The 18,648-nt window shown below is 22.4% G+C and overlaps 2 protein-coding genes across 6 annotated transcripts in view; one reads left to right on the top strand and one right to left on the bottom strand.

The window, feature by feature from the left end:
* The first annotated feature begins 24 nt into the window (after window positions 1-24).
* On the top strand, window positions 25-3,157 carry LOC122511874. 3 transcript variants are annotated; one of them, XM_043627417.1, is made up of 3 exons: window positions 37-144; window positions 702-753; window positions 861-3,157. In XM_043627417.1, exon 3 carries the CDS (start codon window positions 977-979, stop codon window positions 3,116-3,118), a length of 2,142 nt encoding a protein of 713 aa, XP_043483352.1. In that variant the 5' UTR covers window positions 37-144; window positions 702-753; window positions 861-976; the 3' UTR covers window positions 3,119-3,157. The 3 variants fall into 3 exon arrangements, with proteins under 3 accessions (XP_043483362.1, XP_043483352.1, XP_043483370.1); XM_043627435.1 differs by having other exon boundaries at window positions 702-769; XM_043627427.1 differs by lacking the exon at window positions 702-753 and having other exon boundaries at window positions 25-144.
* A 2,172-nt stretch (window positions 3,158-5,329) lies between these two features.
* The window catches only part of LOC122511860 (zinc finger protein 91-like), a 28,168-nt gene continuing 14,849 nt past the window's right edge, over window positions 5,330-18,648 (bottom strand). For all 3 annotated transcript variants that reach the window (XM_043627386.1, XM_043627404.1, XM_043627395.1), the window contains exons 5-8: window positions 16,889-17,248; window positions 13,333-13,660; window positions 8,671-10,251; window positions 5,330-5,390 (exon numbers count right to left, since the gene is read on the bottom strand). In XM_043627386.1, the coding sequence (XP_043483321.1) occupies window positions 8,716-10,251; window positions 13,333-13,660; window positions 16,889-17,248 (2,224 nt within the window). In that variant the 3' untranslated portion in view covers window positions 5,330-5,390; window positions 8,671-8,715. The remainder of the gene's footprint in view (window positions 5,391-8,670; window positions 10,252-13,332; window positions 13,661-16,888; window positions 17,249-18,648) is intronic.

Here is an 18,648-nt window from a genome sequence, read left to right as displayed (position 1 = left end):
GTTGTCACGATTTCTAGATAATAATTATATACCCTACCACTACCAGCAATGTGACTACTATAAAATATTTATGAAGAGACGCATATTCTGCAGTTGTATATATGTATCGTCTGATCTCGAAGACACCGAATTGAGAATCTAAAGGTAAGAAATATTACACTTTATGACGTTAGTTAAGTTATAAAAATAAAAAGCAATGCAAAAACTCAAAATCGGTGAACACACTGTAAAAGTAAACATGCTATATTTATTCCTGCTTGACATTTGTATAAAGAAAACATATTTATTATTCCCCTACAAATAAATTTGAAAATTATTATTTTGAAAATACTTTAATTCGTTATTAGTATAACATGTGACATTAACAACGTATTTACCACCAAAAGTACAAAAAGTAAGAATATTACGTCAGATACAGGTAACAGCTTGCATGCAGTTCTTCCATTTGGCGTACGTTTTTGTAAACGTGGCATTTCCACCATTATCTTATTAGTTCGTGGCAAGTTTTTATTACTTCAGTCACGAAGTATTAAGATTGCGATAGACATGACGTGACTTTCAAAACAGGCACGCAAACCGGAATAACAGCATAGATAAAACAAAGATAGAAGTTTTAAAATCTTGAAGTTTGAATTACCCATCCCTGTTTACTATTCGAATTTAAATTTAAAATCGTACTCACCCAGCCGTGCACGTTACAGGAACTTATACTCACAACGTCCCAACCGTGCGAATAGTTCAACGTCCTGTCAGGTACTGTCATGAAGTGGTACTGTTTAATATTTAATTTATCGTCTGTACAAAAATTTATTAATTAGTGGAAAATTGAATTTAAAAAGAGACTTGACACTTATTTTCAGATTACCTGTAAAAAAGCAATACCTACCAGAGTGTGAATAAAAGCGCCAATTTCTAGCTAAACGCAACAGAAAACAAAAGCAGACAAACATAACCATAAAGCTAGAAGTGATTTAGAATGGAGTCTACAACATTCATTTCGCCTATGACCCCTATGACAAATAATCAGTTCTTTTCTGTGTGTCACTACATTACGACGTTAGGAATTATTTTGAATAACCATAACCTGCTTTCATCTTCAGTCGAAAATGAAACTGTACCCGTTTTAAACGCCTTTTTTGAATATCTAAACAAGTCGAAGAATGAGTCAGCAGCAAAAATCCATCTTTTTAAAGAAATACGAAGTAAAATTAATATTTCTGGTTTTGAAGATCCGAATAATTTGGAGGACGCTAACAAACTCTATCAGTACATAATTAATATGGGTCTGTTTGTCCACTACGGCAACATTACAGGTTATGTAAGAAATATTTACCAGGATAACAACAATAGCTTTTCCAATCTACAGGAAATGTTGTTTCACGATTTCTCAAACAATCTCACTACTAAGAATATTTGCTCGTTGAGAAAGGAATCAAAAAATCTTAATTTTCTTGCAATTGGAAAAATATTTGCAGAGTATGTTTTGCCCGTTTTTACTGAAATGTGGAAAGGAAAGAAAAATTTAAAAGTGCAAAGAAACGATTTGAAAATAGTTAAACGGTTTAGAAGACAAGAATCATCGCCAGAGGACAGTGATCTGGAGATAGAAATAGATGAAGACGAACATAAAGAAGTTAATATTAGCTATGAAATTCTATCAAAATTAGAGCTTTATGGTGTGAAAATTTTAAAGACACTAAAAGAGAGAGATTTATTCTGTGCAATGATAAAAAGTTTAGCTCTTGAGCAAGTAAATGCCGGTGTAACATATTCCCTTGAACTCTGGCTTCTAGAGTTTTCAAGTGACCCGGACTACATCAAATTTTTATTTCATTCAGTAGGATTTAATTTTACTTTTCACGATTTTAAACTACTATCAATGAATCCTTCTGGTCAAGTGCCACCGAATAAGGAATCGAATAAACAGGCTAATGAGACACGAATACTATATTTCATAAGAAGTTCCTCACTAAACGGTTTTATCGATTTGAATAAGTACAATCTTAATAATCTATACTTATTATATCCAGATGTTACTTTTACAGTAACAGGTACGAGATATGAGAAACAAGGAGATACACGGTTTTTATTTATTGATCTAGAAAGAAACGATTTATCGCCTGATAGATGGTATACTATTATTAATACTATAAAAAACAGAGAACTTTCTAATGCAAGAAATTCTAGAAGGATGAATGCTATTAAAAGAGCTGCAGAATTAATCTCGTCAAATGTATCAATGACAACATTTACCAAAGCTGTGAATATGTTGAAGAGTTACATTTTGTCTGTAGATACAGACAATCCTAATTTACCGACATATGATCAACTGGCTCATAATTATTTGCAGCACCTGAGGATTATGGACTCTTATTCACCTTGGAAAATTAATAATAGCAAATACATAAATGATGTTCTATATAAATCAAAATTTTATTTTCAACATAACAATGATCAATATTACTGGAAATTGAAGACACTATTTAATTCAAAATCGAGTTCCATTTTTGATTACTATTATAATATGTACACAACAGACTTAGATATTTTTCAAAAGAAAATCAGATTTGAAGATTTTTTTAGAATTAGCTATACATTTAACAAAAGACGATTTAGTATTCAAAGTAATTTAAAAGTTGCACTTTTAAGAATGGTTCTTAGACAATGTGATGAGGAATTGAATGAAGAGCCAATTGTACTTTATCAGGCTTTTTATATGAAGGAGACTCCTCAAAACATGTATATATATAAAAGAAAACTTGTGACTTTAAGATTAAATAAAGCTTGCAGTGAAAATCGCCATCTTGTACTATCAAACATCTTAAATGATACTATTAGTACAGGAATAGTAATATTTTTAAAAATACACCTGAAAAGTCGTTGTGGAGTTGCAGACGTTTATGAATTTTTCAGGAATGAAATTAAATCACATTTTTTACCTATTGATGAAAAATATAAACGTATTGAGAGATTTGAAAAAACCATTGAGAATCAGAAAGTAATTTTTCTGACGCTTGAACCCAGTAAAACAATATCAAAAGAAGAAAAAATGATCAAGATTGTGAATGTGCTAAATTTTATTTATGAGAATAGTCCTGAATGTTATATTGAAAAATAATAAAAAGCAATTACATGTAATTTTCTTCATATTTTTCTAATATTCAAATGAATCTCTATTTATTTTAAATTGGCTATTAAGGAGGAAATTGCAAAAAAATGTATTAAAAAAAGAAGGTAGTGCAAAAATTAATTCTGAGTGTAAAAATCAAATTAACAAATGATAAATTCAACTCCATTATTTTTAATGTATCTAATAATTATTTATTCAAAGAAAAATACAGACTAAGTTTTTTTTTACTAACAGTAAATTGCGCCACCGTATCATATCAATATAATAATATGTACAATGTACTACATTTTTCATGAACGCAATTCCTCTATTCGAGGAAAGTTCAAAATTCTTATACATACAAGTAATAAATGGATGCCTATCAATTTTTGATATCCTAATTATTTTTATTTAATTTAACATAGACGCTAAATATATATATGTAAATATATATATTTTTTATTTATATATACTTATATATATAAATATGTATATTTTTTATTTATACATATAAATGTATATATTTTTTTTTATTTATATATATAAATGTATATATATTTTTTATTTGTATATATAAATGATATAAATGTATATATTTATTTATATAAATTTATTTATTTATTTATTTACTTACTTATATGTAAATATGTATATTTTGTGTAAGTATGTGTGATAAAGAGACATTATTTTCAGAAAGATTAAAAGATACTTTTTTTTTTTATTTCCATGCAACACATAATTTTATAATTAAAGACTAAAGACCTTAGAGAGTAAACTTATTGATAGTTAAACAGTAAACTTTTATATTATACTTTAAATTTTTTTTAATTTTTCTTTTTTTTACTTACAAATTTTCGGAATTTATTCTTTCCAAACTCGATTCAATAATAAATTGAATTTCGCCTTATAATTCTTTTTTGTATTAAAAATTATTTCAAGATTTCGTTTTCTTTTTTAAATACAAATTTGTGATTATGTGCCATAAACATTTGCCGAATATAAATATTTTTAAAAACATCTAGAAATGAAGATTTTTTGAGAAAAAAAAAATATCGAAATATATATTTACAGTTTTTTTTATTTTTTTTCAGCTGTAACTTGTCTTTTTTTCTATTTCTCCTTTGTACACACGAATTGTGTTTGTTTACGATTCCTTCCATCGTTGTGAGAGAGAAAAAAAGTACAATAAAAAAAAATTCACATCGCCTTTTTTTTCAAAAATGACAAAACTAGTAAAAATTATTTTAAATTCAAATTAAAAAAAATTCTAACTGAAAGAAAACAAATGTTTTCGTTAATTTTTTCATCATTGTTACTTTCGATTAAAAAAGAATTTTTAAAAAAACCTTTTTTTTTAACTAACAAATTTGATTTTAAATTTATAATCATGAATTCAAAATTATTTTTTTGATTCAAAATTATTATTCATAAATTATTTTTTTAAATTTATTTTAAAAAATTGTTAATTTTCTAAAAAATTCAGTTACAATGATGGAAAAAAAATTACTAACCCCTTAAAAAACGGAAGAAGCGGAAAAAATTTAAATTTTCGAATGAGGAACAAGAGAAGAATTTTCTCAAATTTAAACAAATTGAAAAAAAAATATTTTCAACATTATTATGGACAATAAATAAGACAGAAAAAAAATTACAAAAAAATGCCAATTTTCAATAAATCAATATTTTGAATTCGATTTTCGAAACTGCAAAAAAAAAAAACAAAATTATTTACCAATTTTTCTCGTTTTCAGTTGAGAAGAAAAAAACAATTTTTTATTGAAAATTAAATAAGAAATTGAATAGAAACAATTATTTTTTTTTATTTTTTATTTTAATATATAAAGCTATATATATTAAATTTTAAATAAAAAGTGAAGTAACACAAAACAGTTTTCTTTAAAAAAAAAAAAAAGAGAAAAAAAATGCGTCGCGGAATCTCAAGGGAGAATATTTCTCCTGGATTTTTTTCCTCTTCACGGTGAGAAAATTGAAAAAAAAAGTTTTTTTTTTCTTAATTAAGAGACAAAATAATAGTTGAACAACGAGACAAACATAAATTATTATAGAAAATAGCAAAGAAGAAAAAAAAGATTGACACGTATTTAAAAAAAAGAAATTGTGTGGAAAAAAAAGAATTCTCTCGATTTCTTAATTTTCAATTTGTAAATTATTTTTTAATTTGAAAATTCCTTACTTTTTTTTAGTTTCCTATTCTTTTCTCTTTAATTTCACTTTTCTTCGTTTATTTTTTCTTTTTTCTTCATTTTGGCAATAATCCTCCCTGAAAAAAGAGAGAAAAAAAGTAGATTAATTATTGTGTTGGTGAAAAAAGTTTTTCTATTTCTAAGGGGCAAAGAAATAAAGAGAAAAAAAACTACTTTAATATTTTGAAATTGAGATTTTCAAATTTTAAATAATTCTACTTTTACAATTTTCTCCTTCTTTCTTTCAATTTTAACATTTTCTGTTTTTTCTCATTTCTCTTCTTTTTTCCTTAAAAAAAAACACTTTTTTTAAGATCGAAAATTCATTTTTAATCAAATAAATTCTAAAGATAATAAAAAAATCAGAAGAAAAAGAAGCAGAATACAAGTAAGTAATAAAAAAAATAATCAATAAAAATATTTTTAATTTAATTTTTACAAAAAAATCTGTCTAAGGATATTATTATTATTTCATTAGTTTTTTATTTAACAAAAAAACAGAAAATTGACTTAACAATAGAAGAGAAAAAGTTTTTGGAAAATAAAAGAAAAATAAACTAAAAAATAGAATAAAAAGTAGGGAAACAGAAGTAAAAAAAATCGAGAAAGAATAAAAGAAAAACAAGTAGAAAATAAAGAAGAAAACAAAGTAAATAAACAGGAAAACAATAATTAGAAAACAAAATAGAAAAGAAGAAAAAAAATAAAGAAAGGAAGAAAAAGAAATAATTTGAAACTAGAATAAAAAATAGAAAGGACAAGAATAAAAAAAAAAGTTTTCTTCGAAAATTTAGATACTTTTAATAATTTAAAAAAACTACTTAGCAAATTTAATTATTTTAAAAATTTTTCTTCAAGAACAATAATTTCATAAAACAAAAGAATTGAATATAGAAAAAATTAAATAAAGAAAGGAAATTTTCATCAAATTTTGATTAAAAATTCAAATTATTTTTAATAATTTATTAAAAAAAAAGTCCTGTAGAACTCAATGAAAATTAACAATTTCTCTGAAAATTTAATTATTTTTCTAATTTTTAAAAGAAATTTCCATTAATTCAATTATTTTTAATAATTTTCAAAATTTAAAAGAATTAAATATATGAAAAATTAAATGAAGAAACTTATTGAATATAGAAAAAAGAAATTTTCATAGAGAATTCGATTTTTTAAAATAATTTTTTAAATACTCAATTATTTTTAATAATTGACAAAAAAAAATTAAAATTAAATAGAGAAAACAAAATTTTAATAAAAAATTCATTTATTTATGAATTAAGAAAAAAGCAGAATTCTTTCGTAAAATTGAAAAAATTTCACGAATTTTTTGTTGAAAATAATTACATTTTTCCAAAGATTTTACTATTTAAAAATATAATTTAATTTTTTCAAAGGATTTATTAAAATTTTAAGAAAATAATTGAATTCTTTTGGAAAATTTTACAACGAATTAAGAAAAAGGCAGAATTCTTTCTTTAAAATTTTCAATTACACGAAATTTTTTGAAAATAATTGAATTTTTGCAAAGATTTTACTTTTTAATAAAATAATTGAATTTTATCAAATTGTTTATTAAAATTTTAAGAAAATAATTGAATTCTTTCGTGTAATTTTACAAAAAATTAAGAAAACAATTGAATTCCTGAAAAAAATTTTTAATTTCACAAAATTTAATAAAAATTTAATTTTTCCAAAAAATTTTACAATTTCTTAAAAAAATAATTGAATTTTTTCGAAGGGTTTTTAAAATTTTTAAGAAATAATTGAATTTTTTTTTTTTTTGAAGAATTTTACAAAAATTAATTAAAAAAAAATTTAATTCTTTCTTTAAAATTTTCAATTTTACGAAATTTACTCAAAATAAATTGAATTTTTGCAAAGATTTTACTTTTTAAAAAAATAATTGTATTGTTTCGAATAATTCATTAGGTTCAATTTTAGAAAATAATAGAATTCTTTTGAAAAATTATACAACAAATTAAGAAAAAAATTGAATTCCTGAAAAAAATTTTCAATTCCACAAAACTTACTGAAAATTTCATTTTTGCGAAGATTTTTACTATTTCGAAAAATAATTGTATTATTTCGAAGGATTAATTAAAATTTTTGTAAATATAAAAAAAAATAAATAAAATTTATTCCAAAGTTTTAGAAAAAAATGAATTTTTTCGTGAAATTTTGAGAAAATAATTGAATTTTTGCAAAGATTTTACTTTTTAAAAAAATTCAATTATTTTAGGATTTTTAATTATTAGATTATTATTCAATTCAATTATTAAATTTTAAGATATTCAATTATTAAGATTTTTTGTAATTATAAAAAATAATAATTAAGTATTTACTGAACTAATTAAAAATAGAAAAAAATTGAATTCCAATAGAGAAAAAAAATTGAATTCGAATAGAGAAAGAAATTAAATTCAAATAGGGAAACAAATTGAATTCGAATAGAGAAAGAAATTAAAATCGAATAGAGAAATAAATGGAATTCAAATAAAGAAAGGAATTGAATTGGAATAGAGAAAAAAATTGAATTCGAATACAGAAAGAAATTGAATAGAAAAAATTGAATTTGAATCATTTGAATAGAGAAAAAAATTAAATTCAAATAGAGAATGAAATTGAATTTGAATAGAGAAAAAAATTAAATTCAAATAGAGAATGAAATTGAATTTGAATAGAGAAAAAAATTGAATTCGAATAGAGAAGGAAATTGAACAGAAAAAATTGAAATCGAATAGAGAAAAAAATTCAATTCGAATAGAGAAATAAATTGAATTCAAATAAAGAAAAATAATTAAATCAAATAGAGAAAGGAATTGAATTGGAATAGAGAAAAAAATTGAATTCGAATATAGAAAGAAATTGAATAGAAAACATTGAATTTGACTAGAGAAAGTAATTGAATAGAAAAAATTGAATTTAAATAGAGAAAAAAGTTAAATTCAAATAGAGAATGAAATTTAATTTGAATAGAGAAAAAAATTGAATTCGCATAGATAAAGAAATTGAATAGAAAAAATTGAAATCAAATAGAGAAAAAAATTGAATTAGAATAGATAAAGAAATTGAATAGAAAAAATTGAATTCGAATAGCGAAAGTAATTGAATTCAAATAGAAAATATTGAATTAAATAGAGAAAAAAAATTGAATTCAAATAGAGAAAGAAATAGAACCGAAAAAATTGAATTTGAATAGAGAAAAAAAAAATTGAATGTAGAAAAATTGATATGAAAATAAAATTCGAACAGAGTAATTTATAATAGTGAAAGAAATCAAATGAAACGTAAAAATCTCAAAGAAGAAAATTAGAATAGAGAAAAAAAATATCTAAGAGTAAAATAAAGTGAATTTACTGCTCAATTCTGATTATCAGCGACGTTCCCATCTCTTCTCTGAAGTCAAATATGTATCGGCACATGAACGAGTAATTCGGCATGACTTGGAAACACTGCCGAGCACATTTCGCACGTATGCTCAAGACTCTCCAATGAATCCGGAATAATTGTCTCCGCAGTCTCGTCACTGGGCGCAATTAAATTATGCGCCGCCACAACACTTTGCGGTGTCGATTCAACTTTAACATTTATCTTCACATTCTCCTTTATCAAATTTCTTCTTGTTCCTCCTGTTCCTGTCACCGCTTCTCCCTCTTCTTCCGTCGCCTCCTCCTCTTCTGCTTCACTTTCCTCCGTCGCATTTATCACCCCCGCCGTCGCCGTTGTCGTCGTCACTGTCGTCGTCGTCGTCTCCTCAATCGTCTCCATATTATTCTCCTTATCCAAATCAGGAAGAATCGATTCCTCCGTAGCGACGACATTCGCCTCGAATGCCACCTCCATCGCATTTCCATCGACAATTTCCTGCTCGATTCTCTCCTCCTCAATCACTTCCTCCCTCGGCTCTTGCTTAATGACAATTCCTTTCGGTTTTCTCCCCCTTTTCGCCACTGGTCGTTTCTTCGCCTCGTGATTGTGATTATTTCTCAAACCCGGTTCTAGTTTCACGTTGACTAGGGAATTTTCCTCTTCTTCTTCTTCTTCCTCGTCGTCGTCATCGTCGGGCGGAATTTCAGGCGATGAGACACTTTTGTCCATCAGCTCGTTCTCCTTCTCCTTGTCAAGTGGGAATGTCGCGGGCGTTAGCTGCTTCGTCTCGACGTGATAGCTGACATTTTTTGTTCGCGGTCGATTCCGCTCGCCACCGGGGAAAATCCCGAGTTTATGCTGCTGCGCCTCGCTTATCAACTTTGGCGTTCTCGTTATCATTGTCTTTGTCTTCTGTCCCTTTTTCACGCCCTCGGTGCCAATTTCCACTGGCACACGCGTCTTCTGCGTGTGAATCATTTTCGAACGTCCCAACGTTGCATTCAGTGGCGTCTCAATTTTCTTCTCCTCGCGCTTTATTTTTTTCTTCGCCACCTTCGTTCCCTTTGTCGGCGTTGTCGTCATCTTCGACACAACGTTTATATTCTGCATTGAACTCTCGAATGTTTTCAGAACATTTTGATAATTTTCATCCGACGAACGATTTTGTTGTTGTTGCTGCTGCTGCTGTTGTTGTTGTTGCTGCTGCTGTTGTTGCTGCTGCTGAAGTTGTTGCAATTGCTGATTTTTTGTCTTTCGAGTAACTTTTCGTTTGGCATTGTCGTCGGAATCGGATTGACCGTCAATGAGATCGTAACTTTCGGAGACACGCGACGACACTGAAGTGTCATGACTTTTGACTTTGCGTCGACGTTTATATTTTCTTGGACCTGATTGTGGTTGTCGTCTCAATGCGGTATTCTCGTCGCAATGCTGAATTATGTGAACGACTATCTCGTCTGATGTTGCGTAGGTTTCGCCGCAAACTTTACATAAATATGGTGTCATACTGCCGTGGCATTTTGGATCCGGTCCGGAATGATGGGCTCTCACGTGCTCACGAAGAACGACCTGGAGGAAAAAAATTTCATACAGTTAAAATAAAGAATTTTTCTTTCCTTATTATTAAAATAAAACAAACAATGTTTGAAAATAGTGAAATAAATGCCCCAAGCAAAGTTTGTCCTCCATTTTTTCAGTTTTAATTTTTGAGCGATAAAGAAATTAAAAGAAAGAAAATTAAACATTGAAAAAAATAAATTATAAAAATTATAAAAAAATAAAATTACAATAAAGTGACATTAAAAATTATAAATTAAGAGTAATGATAACATAAAAATAAAGAAAAGACGTTGAAAATAATAAATTAAAAGTAATAATGAAATTACAATAAAAAAAAAGACATTGAAATTGGAAAATAAAAGTAATAATAAAATTAAATCAACAATAAAAAAAAATCAAAAGATTCACAAAAAAATTCATTTCAATTCAATTTACTTTTACAAAATTCATTTCAAATCAATTATTTTCACAAATTCTATTCTATAATTCGATTATTTTTATTAATTTCTAAAAATTTCCATCAACAATTCACTTATTTTAAAAATTAGTTTAACATTTTCATCAAAAATTCAATTATGTTTTAAAATTATAAAAATTTCTTCGAAAATTCAATTATTTTTTAAAATTATATAAAATTTCTTTAAAAATTTAATTACATTTTTAAATTATAAAAAATTTCTTTGAAGATACAATTATATTTTAAAATTATAAAAATTCCTTCGAAAATTCAATTATTTTTCAAAATTATATAAAATTTCTTCAAAAATTCAATTATATTTTAAATTTATAAAAAATTTCATCAAAAAATCAATTATATTTTAAAATTATAAAAAATCTCTTCAAAAATTCAATTATGTTTTTAAAATTATTAAAATTTTTTTTAAAAAATTCAATTATGTTTTAAAATTGTAAAAAATTTCTTCAAAAATTCAATTATTATAAAAATTTTTAATTTTCTTTTAAAATTTCAATTAATTTTTTTTTAATTCTCTTCAAGAATTCAATTATTTTTAATAATTTTCAAAAATCTTCAAAGAGTGAAAGTAGGAAAACTTTTTATTGAGAAATTAATTGAATAGAGGGAGGAAATTTTCCATCGAGAATTCAATTTAAAATTATTTTTAACATTTTCTTCAAAAATTCAATTATGTTTTAAAATTATAAAAATTTTTTTTAAAAATTCAATTATATTTTAAAATTATAAAAAATTTCTTTAAAAGTTCAATCATGTTTTAAAATTATAAAAATTTCTTCCAAAATTAAATTATACTTTAATAATTTTCAAAAATTTTGAAAGAGTGAAAATAGAAAAACTGTTTATTGAGAAATTATTTGAATAGAGGGAAGAAAATTTCCATTAAGAATTCAATTATTTTTAATATGTTTTCAAATTTCCTTTAAAATTTCAATTATTTATAATGATTTATAAAAATAATTTATTTACTAAAAGAATTCAATTATTTTTAAGAAAATTTCTGTAAAAACTAAAAATTCAATTATTTTTATTATTTTTTCAAAGTTTCTCTGACAATTCAACTATTTAAAAAAAATTTTTAAAATGGTTTAAAAATTCAATTATTTTCAAAAATGTTTCTAAAAATTCAATTATTTTCCATAATTTTGAAAAAATTCAATTAATTTTAATCCTAGTTTTGTAATCCTTTAAAAAAATAAAGAAAATAATTGAATACGGGAAAGAAAATTTTCACCATGAATTCAATTATTTTTAATTATTATTAAGAAGTTTCAATAAAAATTCAATTATTTTGAAATTTTTTAAAAATTTTCTTCAAAAATTCAAATATTTTTAAAATTATAAAAAAAATTCTTCAAAAATTCAAATTTTTTTAAAATTATAAAAAAATTTCTTCAAAAATTCTCTAAATATTCAATAATTTTCATAATTTAAAAAAATTTAGGTACTTCAATTAAATTATTTTTTATGGTTCATCAAAATTTTAAAGAATTGAATAAAGAAAAAAATTAAATAAAGAAAATAATTGAATAGGGGAAAGAAAATTTTTACCGTAAATTAAATTATTTTTAATAATTTTTTAAATTTTCATTAAAAATTCAATTAAATTTTTCAAATTTTCTTTAAAAATTTAACTATATTTTTAAGAATAACTCTAAAAATTAAATTATTTCCATAATTTAAAGAAAATTTACATTAATTTAATTGTTTTTGATAGTTCTTCAAAATTTTTAAAAATTGAGTTGAGAAAAATTGAAATAAACTTTGCATCGAAAATTAATATATTTTTAATAACTTTTCACAATATCTTCAAAAACTTAAATATTTTCGATAATTTAAAAAAAACTCGCAGAGAATTTAAATATTTTAAAGAATTTATCTGAAATCTGGAATAAAATTAATTTATTTTTAATAGTTTTTCTTTTCTTTTTAATTTTTTTTTTTAACTTTTTCTTTTTAAAAGAAGTTTTATTTATAGTTCAATTTATTGATTCTTATAAAGAATTAAATCAAAATTTCATAAACTATTAGTTTTTTTTTTTGAAAAATTTTGATAAGATTTTTAAAAATAGTTGGATATTTTTGAGAAAAAAATGTTAAGAAAATTGAATTTTAAACTAATTGAATTCCTGTCAAAATTTTATTATTTATTTATGAAAATAATTGAATTTTCACAAAACTGACGAAAATTCCATTCCATATTTTTTATTTTCCTCACTTTTTCCTAATTTTCATTAAAAATATTTACTTCTTTCTTATCCTGCTAATAAATTAAATTCTTGCAACAAAATTTAATTATTCATCAAACAATTTCAATATTTAGAAAAATAATTGAATTCTTGTCAAGGATTTTATTAAAATATTCAAAAATAATTGAATTCTTGTGATGAATATATTGTTATTTATACGAAAATAATTGAATTTTCCAAAGAATTTTATTAAAATCCGTGAAAATAATTGAATTTTCGGGAATAATTTTGTTATTTATCTTTAATAATTGAATTCTTTCGAAAAATTATTTATCCGTAAATAATTGAATTCCTCGCAAGAATTTTTTATACATTGTTTTGAATAATTAATTTTTACGAAATATAATAAATATTATGAATTCTCACTCTCTGATTGAAAGCACGGGGACAAATAGTGCAGCCATAGGGTTTCTCTCCAGTGTGAATGCGCTCGTGTTTACGCAATGTTCCACCGTCGGCAAATGCTTTCCAGCAGAAGCGACACGAATATGGACGTTCACCAGTGTGAATACGAATGTGAATTTGTTGCGAGCTTCGGCTGCCAAAGGTTTTTCCACATTCACGACATGGAAACGATCGTCCGCCGAGTTCCTTATTATGCGAATGTCGATGGCTCATCAGCGTTCTGCCATCGGCGAATTCCTCGCCGCACTCGTCGCACGCCACATTTTTATTGCGATGCGACAGCATGTGTCTGAAAAAATCAATTTTTCTTTTATTAATTCCTTTCCAATTATTCATTAAACAATATTTCAAAAATACAAACAATAGCTTTTTCCTTTTTTTCGTTAAAAAAAAAAACAACAACAAAACCTTTTTTCTCAAATTGTTCATCAACAAAAACAAAAGTAGATAAAATATAAAAAAAAATATAAATGTAGAAAAGTAGAGACAATATAAAAAATATAAATTTACAGAAATTAGAAACATAAAATATAAACGGTATAAAAATAGAGACAATATAAAAATAAAAAATATAGATAAACAAAAATAGAAACAATTTAAAAATAGAAACAACATAAAAATAAAAAATATAGATAAACAAAAATAGAAACAATTTAAAAATAGAAACAACATAAAAATATAAAATTATAAACAGTATAAAAATAGAGACATAATAAATATTTACCCTTCTTCCACGGAAAATAAAATTTATAATATTTCAATTTTACAATCTCCTGAAATTTGATCATTTTAAAACCATGCAACTTACTTCCAAAATTCAATTATTTTCTACAATTATTTTAACTAATCTTCATGTCTAAATCAATTATTGTTAATAATTTTTCTAAAGTTCTTCGAGAATTCAATTATTTAAATACACAATTCAATTTTTTTTCACAATAATTGTAACTGTTCATGTTTTCTTAAAGTTCATTAATGTATAAGTTTTCCAAAAAAAATTATTAATGAAAAAATTCTTAAAAATTAGTTTTTTCAAAAAATATTTTAATATAATTTTTTAGAAGTTAATTTTCATTTTTATAAATTTACACGCTTCAAGATTTTTCATTAAAAAATTTTGTGAAATCAATTATATTCGCAAAATTTGCAATTAAAATTCTTCAAAAGTTTATTTTCAAAAAATTTTAATAAAATACTTGATATAAATAAATTAATTTCAATTAAATTTTACAAAATTTCATTTATTTTTAAAATCTTTTTAATTTTCTTACCTTATATTTCGAAAATTTAATTAGAAAAATTTCGAAAATAATTTTATGAAAGATTTGTCTATAGTTTTCTCGCACTAATAAAAATCAAAATAAGTTGCAATTTATACTAAAAGAAATTTAAAAATTTATTCGAGAATTCAATTATTTTTTCAAAATTTTTGAATTTTCTTCAAAAATTCATTTACTTTTTTCAAAATTTTTTAATTTTCTTCAAAAATTCAATTATTTTTTCCAAATTTTTTAATTTTCTTCAAAAATTCAATTATTTTTTCAAAATTTTTTAATTTTTATCAAAAATTCAATTATTTTTTCAAAATTTTTTAATTTTCTTCAAAAATTCAATTATTTTTTCAAAATTTTTTAATTTTTATCAAAAATTCAATTATTTTTTCAAAATTTTTTAATTTTCTTCAAAAATTCAATTATTTTTTCAAAATTTTTTAATTTTCTTCAAAAATTCATTTACTTTTTTCAAAATTTTTTAATTTTTTTCAAAAATTCAATTATTTCTTCAAAATTTTTTAATTTTCTTCAAAAATTTAATTATGTTTTTAAATTATTAAAAATTTCCTTGCAAATTTAAATATTTTTTCACATTTTTTTAAAATTTCTTCAAAAAATCAATTATATTTTTTAATTTTTTTAAATTTATACGAGAATTCAATTATTTTAAAAAAATTTTTTTAATTTTCTTCAAAAATTAAATTATTTACTCAAAACTTTATTTACTTTTTTTCAAAATTTTTTAATTTCCTTCAAAAATTCAATTATGTTTTTAAATTATTAAAAATTTCCTTGCAAATTACATTATTTTTTAAGAATTTTAAAAAATTTCTTCGAGATTTTAATTATTTTTTATGATTATTAAAAATTTGTTTCTATTATTCAATTTTTTTATTAATTTCTAAAAAAAATTTATTCGAGAATGCAATAATTTTTTCAAAATTTTTAAATTTTCATCGAAAATTCAATTATTTTTAAAAATTATTAAAAAAAATTGTTTTATAATCCAATTAATTTTATTAATTAAAAAAAAATTTTTTTAACAATTTAATTATTTTTAATAATTAGTAAAATTTTCTTTTACAATTCAATTATTTTTATTAATTTTGATAAATTTCATTGAAAATTGGATAATTTTTATAATTTAGAAAAATTTCTTTGGGAATTGAATTATTTTTACCAATTTCAGTCTATAATTCAATTATTTTTATTAATTTCTATAAATTTCTTATAGAATTGAATTATTTAAAAAATTTTCAACATTTTCTTCAAAAATTCAATTATATTTTTAAATTATCTAAAATTTATTCTATAATTCAATTATTTTTATTAATTAATTTTTATAAATTTCTATTGAAATTCTATTGAATTTCTAAAAAATTTTTCGAGAATGCAATTATTTTTTCGAAATTTTTAAATTTTCTTCAAAAGTTGGATTATTTAAAAAAAATTATTAAAAAATTCTTCTAAAATTCAATTAGTTTTATTAATTTTAAAAAAGTCTCAATACTCTCAGATTTCAATTGTGTTAAATAATTTGTTTTAAATTTCTTTGAAAATTGAATTATTTTTAAGAATTTTTTCGAGAATTCAATTATTTTTAATAATTATTAGAATTTTTTCTTCTACAATTAAATTATTTTTTACTAATTTTTAAAAATATCTTTTAGAATTCAATTGTGTTTAATAATGTGTTTTTAAATGACTTTGAAAATTTAATTATTTTTAAGAATTTTTTCGAGAATTTAATAATTTTTCATAATTATTAGAATTTTTCTTCTATAATTAAATTATTTTTATTAATTTAAAAAATTTTTTTTATGAAATTCAATTATTTTCAATAATAATTATTGAAATTTTCTTCTATAATTCAATTATGTATTTTTGTTAATTTTTTAAATTTTATTCGACAATTTTTTTTTGCAATATTTAAAAGAAAAGTCGAAAAAGTCACAATTTTTTAAAATAAGTAGAGAAAGTTGCACTTTTTTTTTTAAAATAGTCGAAAGAAAGGTCAAAACTCTCGGGTTTCTTTTTAAATAGTCAAGAAACAGTCGCATTTTTTTTAAAATAGTAAACAAAAAAATGTCGAAAAATCATAATATCATTATATATTTTATTTTAATAAATAAAAATGGAGACAATATAAAAAATAGAAAATAAACAGAAGTAGAAACAATATAAAAATTATAAAATAAAGAATCTTTTGAAAAAAGAAAGGAAAATAAGAGAATAATTCTCACCGTCGTAATCGAGCCTTGCTGTGAAAGCGTTTACCGCACTTGGTGCAATTGCAATTTTTGTCCGAATTATGAATCCAAGCGTGCTTCAAAAGACTCCTCTTGTCCTTGCATGTTTTCCCGCAGAGATTGCAGGTATTTGGTGGGGCATCGTCCGCGTGATTTTGCCTAACGTGTTCGGCAACATCGGCATCGTCGCGACAACGTTCGCCGCACAATAGACAGCGGCGATTGTGCGAGCGTGCATGAAGTTCGGCGTGCGCCAACAGTGCCAATGCCTCCTCGAACCATTCGCCACAAACAGTGCACACATGCTGTTGACTCGGTCCCTCATTTAAATCCATTTCCTGTTTCACGTGAGTTCTAACAAGAAAAAAAAAAGAGGCAATGCAACAAATTATTTTCTTCTCTTCAACAAAATCAACTTTCATTCAAAATCGATTTTTATTTTTTTGTTTACAAAAGGAATTTAAAAAAAAAATAGTGCAATAAAATGCAGAAAAAAATAAAATAATAAACAGAAAATAAGAGAAATAAAGAAAATATTTAAAAAAACAGTTAAATAAAAAGCAGGAAAATAATAAAATAAAAAATGGAAAATAAGGAAAATGTAGAAAAAAAAGAATAGAAATAGAAAAAAAAGGAAATAAAAGTATAAAAAAAGTAAAATAAAAAGTATAAGAAAGTATAAAAAAATAAAATAAAGAATAGAAAATATGAAAAATGAAGAAAATATAAAAAGTTAGTAAGAAAAAAAAGCAGAAAACAGTAAAATAATAAATAGAAAAAAGACAAATACAGAAAATATTTTTAAAAATGACTAAAATAAAAAGTAAAATAATAAAATAAAAACCATTAAATAAAGTATTCAAAAATTGAATAATAGTATGTGAGAAAAATTTAGAAATTATTTTATTTTTTATTTTTTGCAATTTTTTTTATTTAAAAATATAATTGAATTCTTGCGAGGAGAATTTTATTCTATTTTTAAAATTATCTTAGATAATTCAATTATCTTAAATAATTATTTAGAATTTCATCAAAAATTCAATTATTTTTAAAAAATTTTATACAGAATTCAATTATAATAATATTGTAATAATAATATTAAAAAATTTCTTTCAAAATTCATTTGTTTCTAATAATTTTAAAAAACTTTATTGAAAAAAAATTCAATTATTTTTAAAATATTTAACAAAATTTATAATTCTTTAAATATTTCAAAAGCTTTTTAAAATATTCATTTACATAAAATTTAATTTTTTTTTAATAATTACAAAAAATTTCTATTTGAATTCAAAAATAATTTTTATAATTTTCAAAAATTTTTCAAAACTTGATTTTTTTAATGAACTTTAAAAATTTTCTTCTAAAAAATTGAATTTTTGCGAAGCATTTTATTAAAAACTTGAAAATAATTGAATTCTAACGACGAATTTGATAATTTATCAAAATATTTAAATTAAATATGAATTAAAAATTAAACAATTTTGACTTACTGTAAATAAGTTTTATTATATTTTATTAATATAGATAATTGAATTATTTAGAAGAACATTATTAAAGTTTTTTTAAATAATTGAAATTCTATAGAGAACTTAAATGAAATATTTACAAATAATTGAATTCCTGAGAAAAAATTTATTGTTTGTGGAAAAAGTTGGAAATACTTGCTAAGAATTTTATTATTTCTAAAAATAATTGAATCCTTTCTAGGAATTTTAAAAAAAAATTTGAAAGTAATTGAATTCTTTTGAGAAATT

This window comes from Leptopilina heterotoma, unplaced genomic scaffold, assembly GCF_015476425.1.
Source record: "Leptopilina heterotoma isolate Lh14 unplaced genomic scaffold, ASM1547642v1 Lhet_123, whole genome shotgun sequence".
Classification (NCBI taxonomy): domain Eukaryota; kingdom Metazoa; phylum Arthropoda; class Insecta; order Hymenoptera; family Figitidae; genus Leptopilina; species Leptopilina heterotoma.
The sequence above is the reverse complement of the archived record's forward strand: the minus strand, read 5'-3'. Positions and strand labels throughout refer to the sequence as shown.

Bases quoted from the DNA above. Each gene is read 5' to 3' on its own strand.
- LOC122511874 (XM_043627427.1), top strand. From the start codon at position 977: ATGGAGTCTACAACATTCATTTCGCCTATGACCCCTATGACAAATAAT.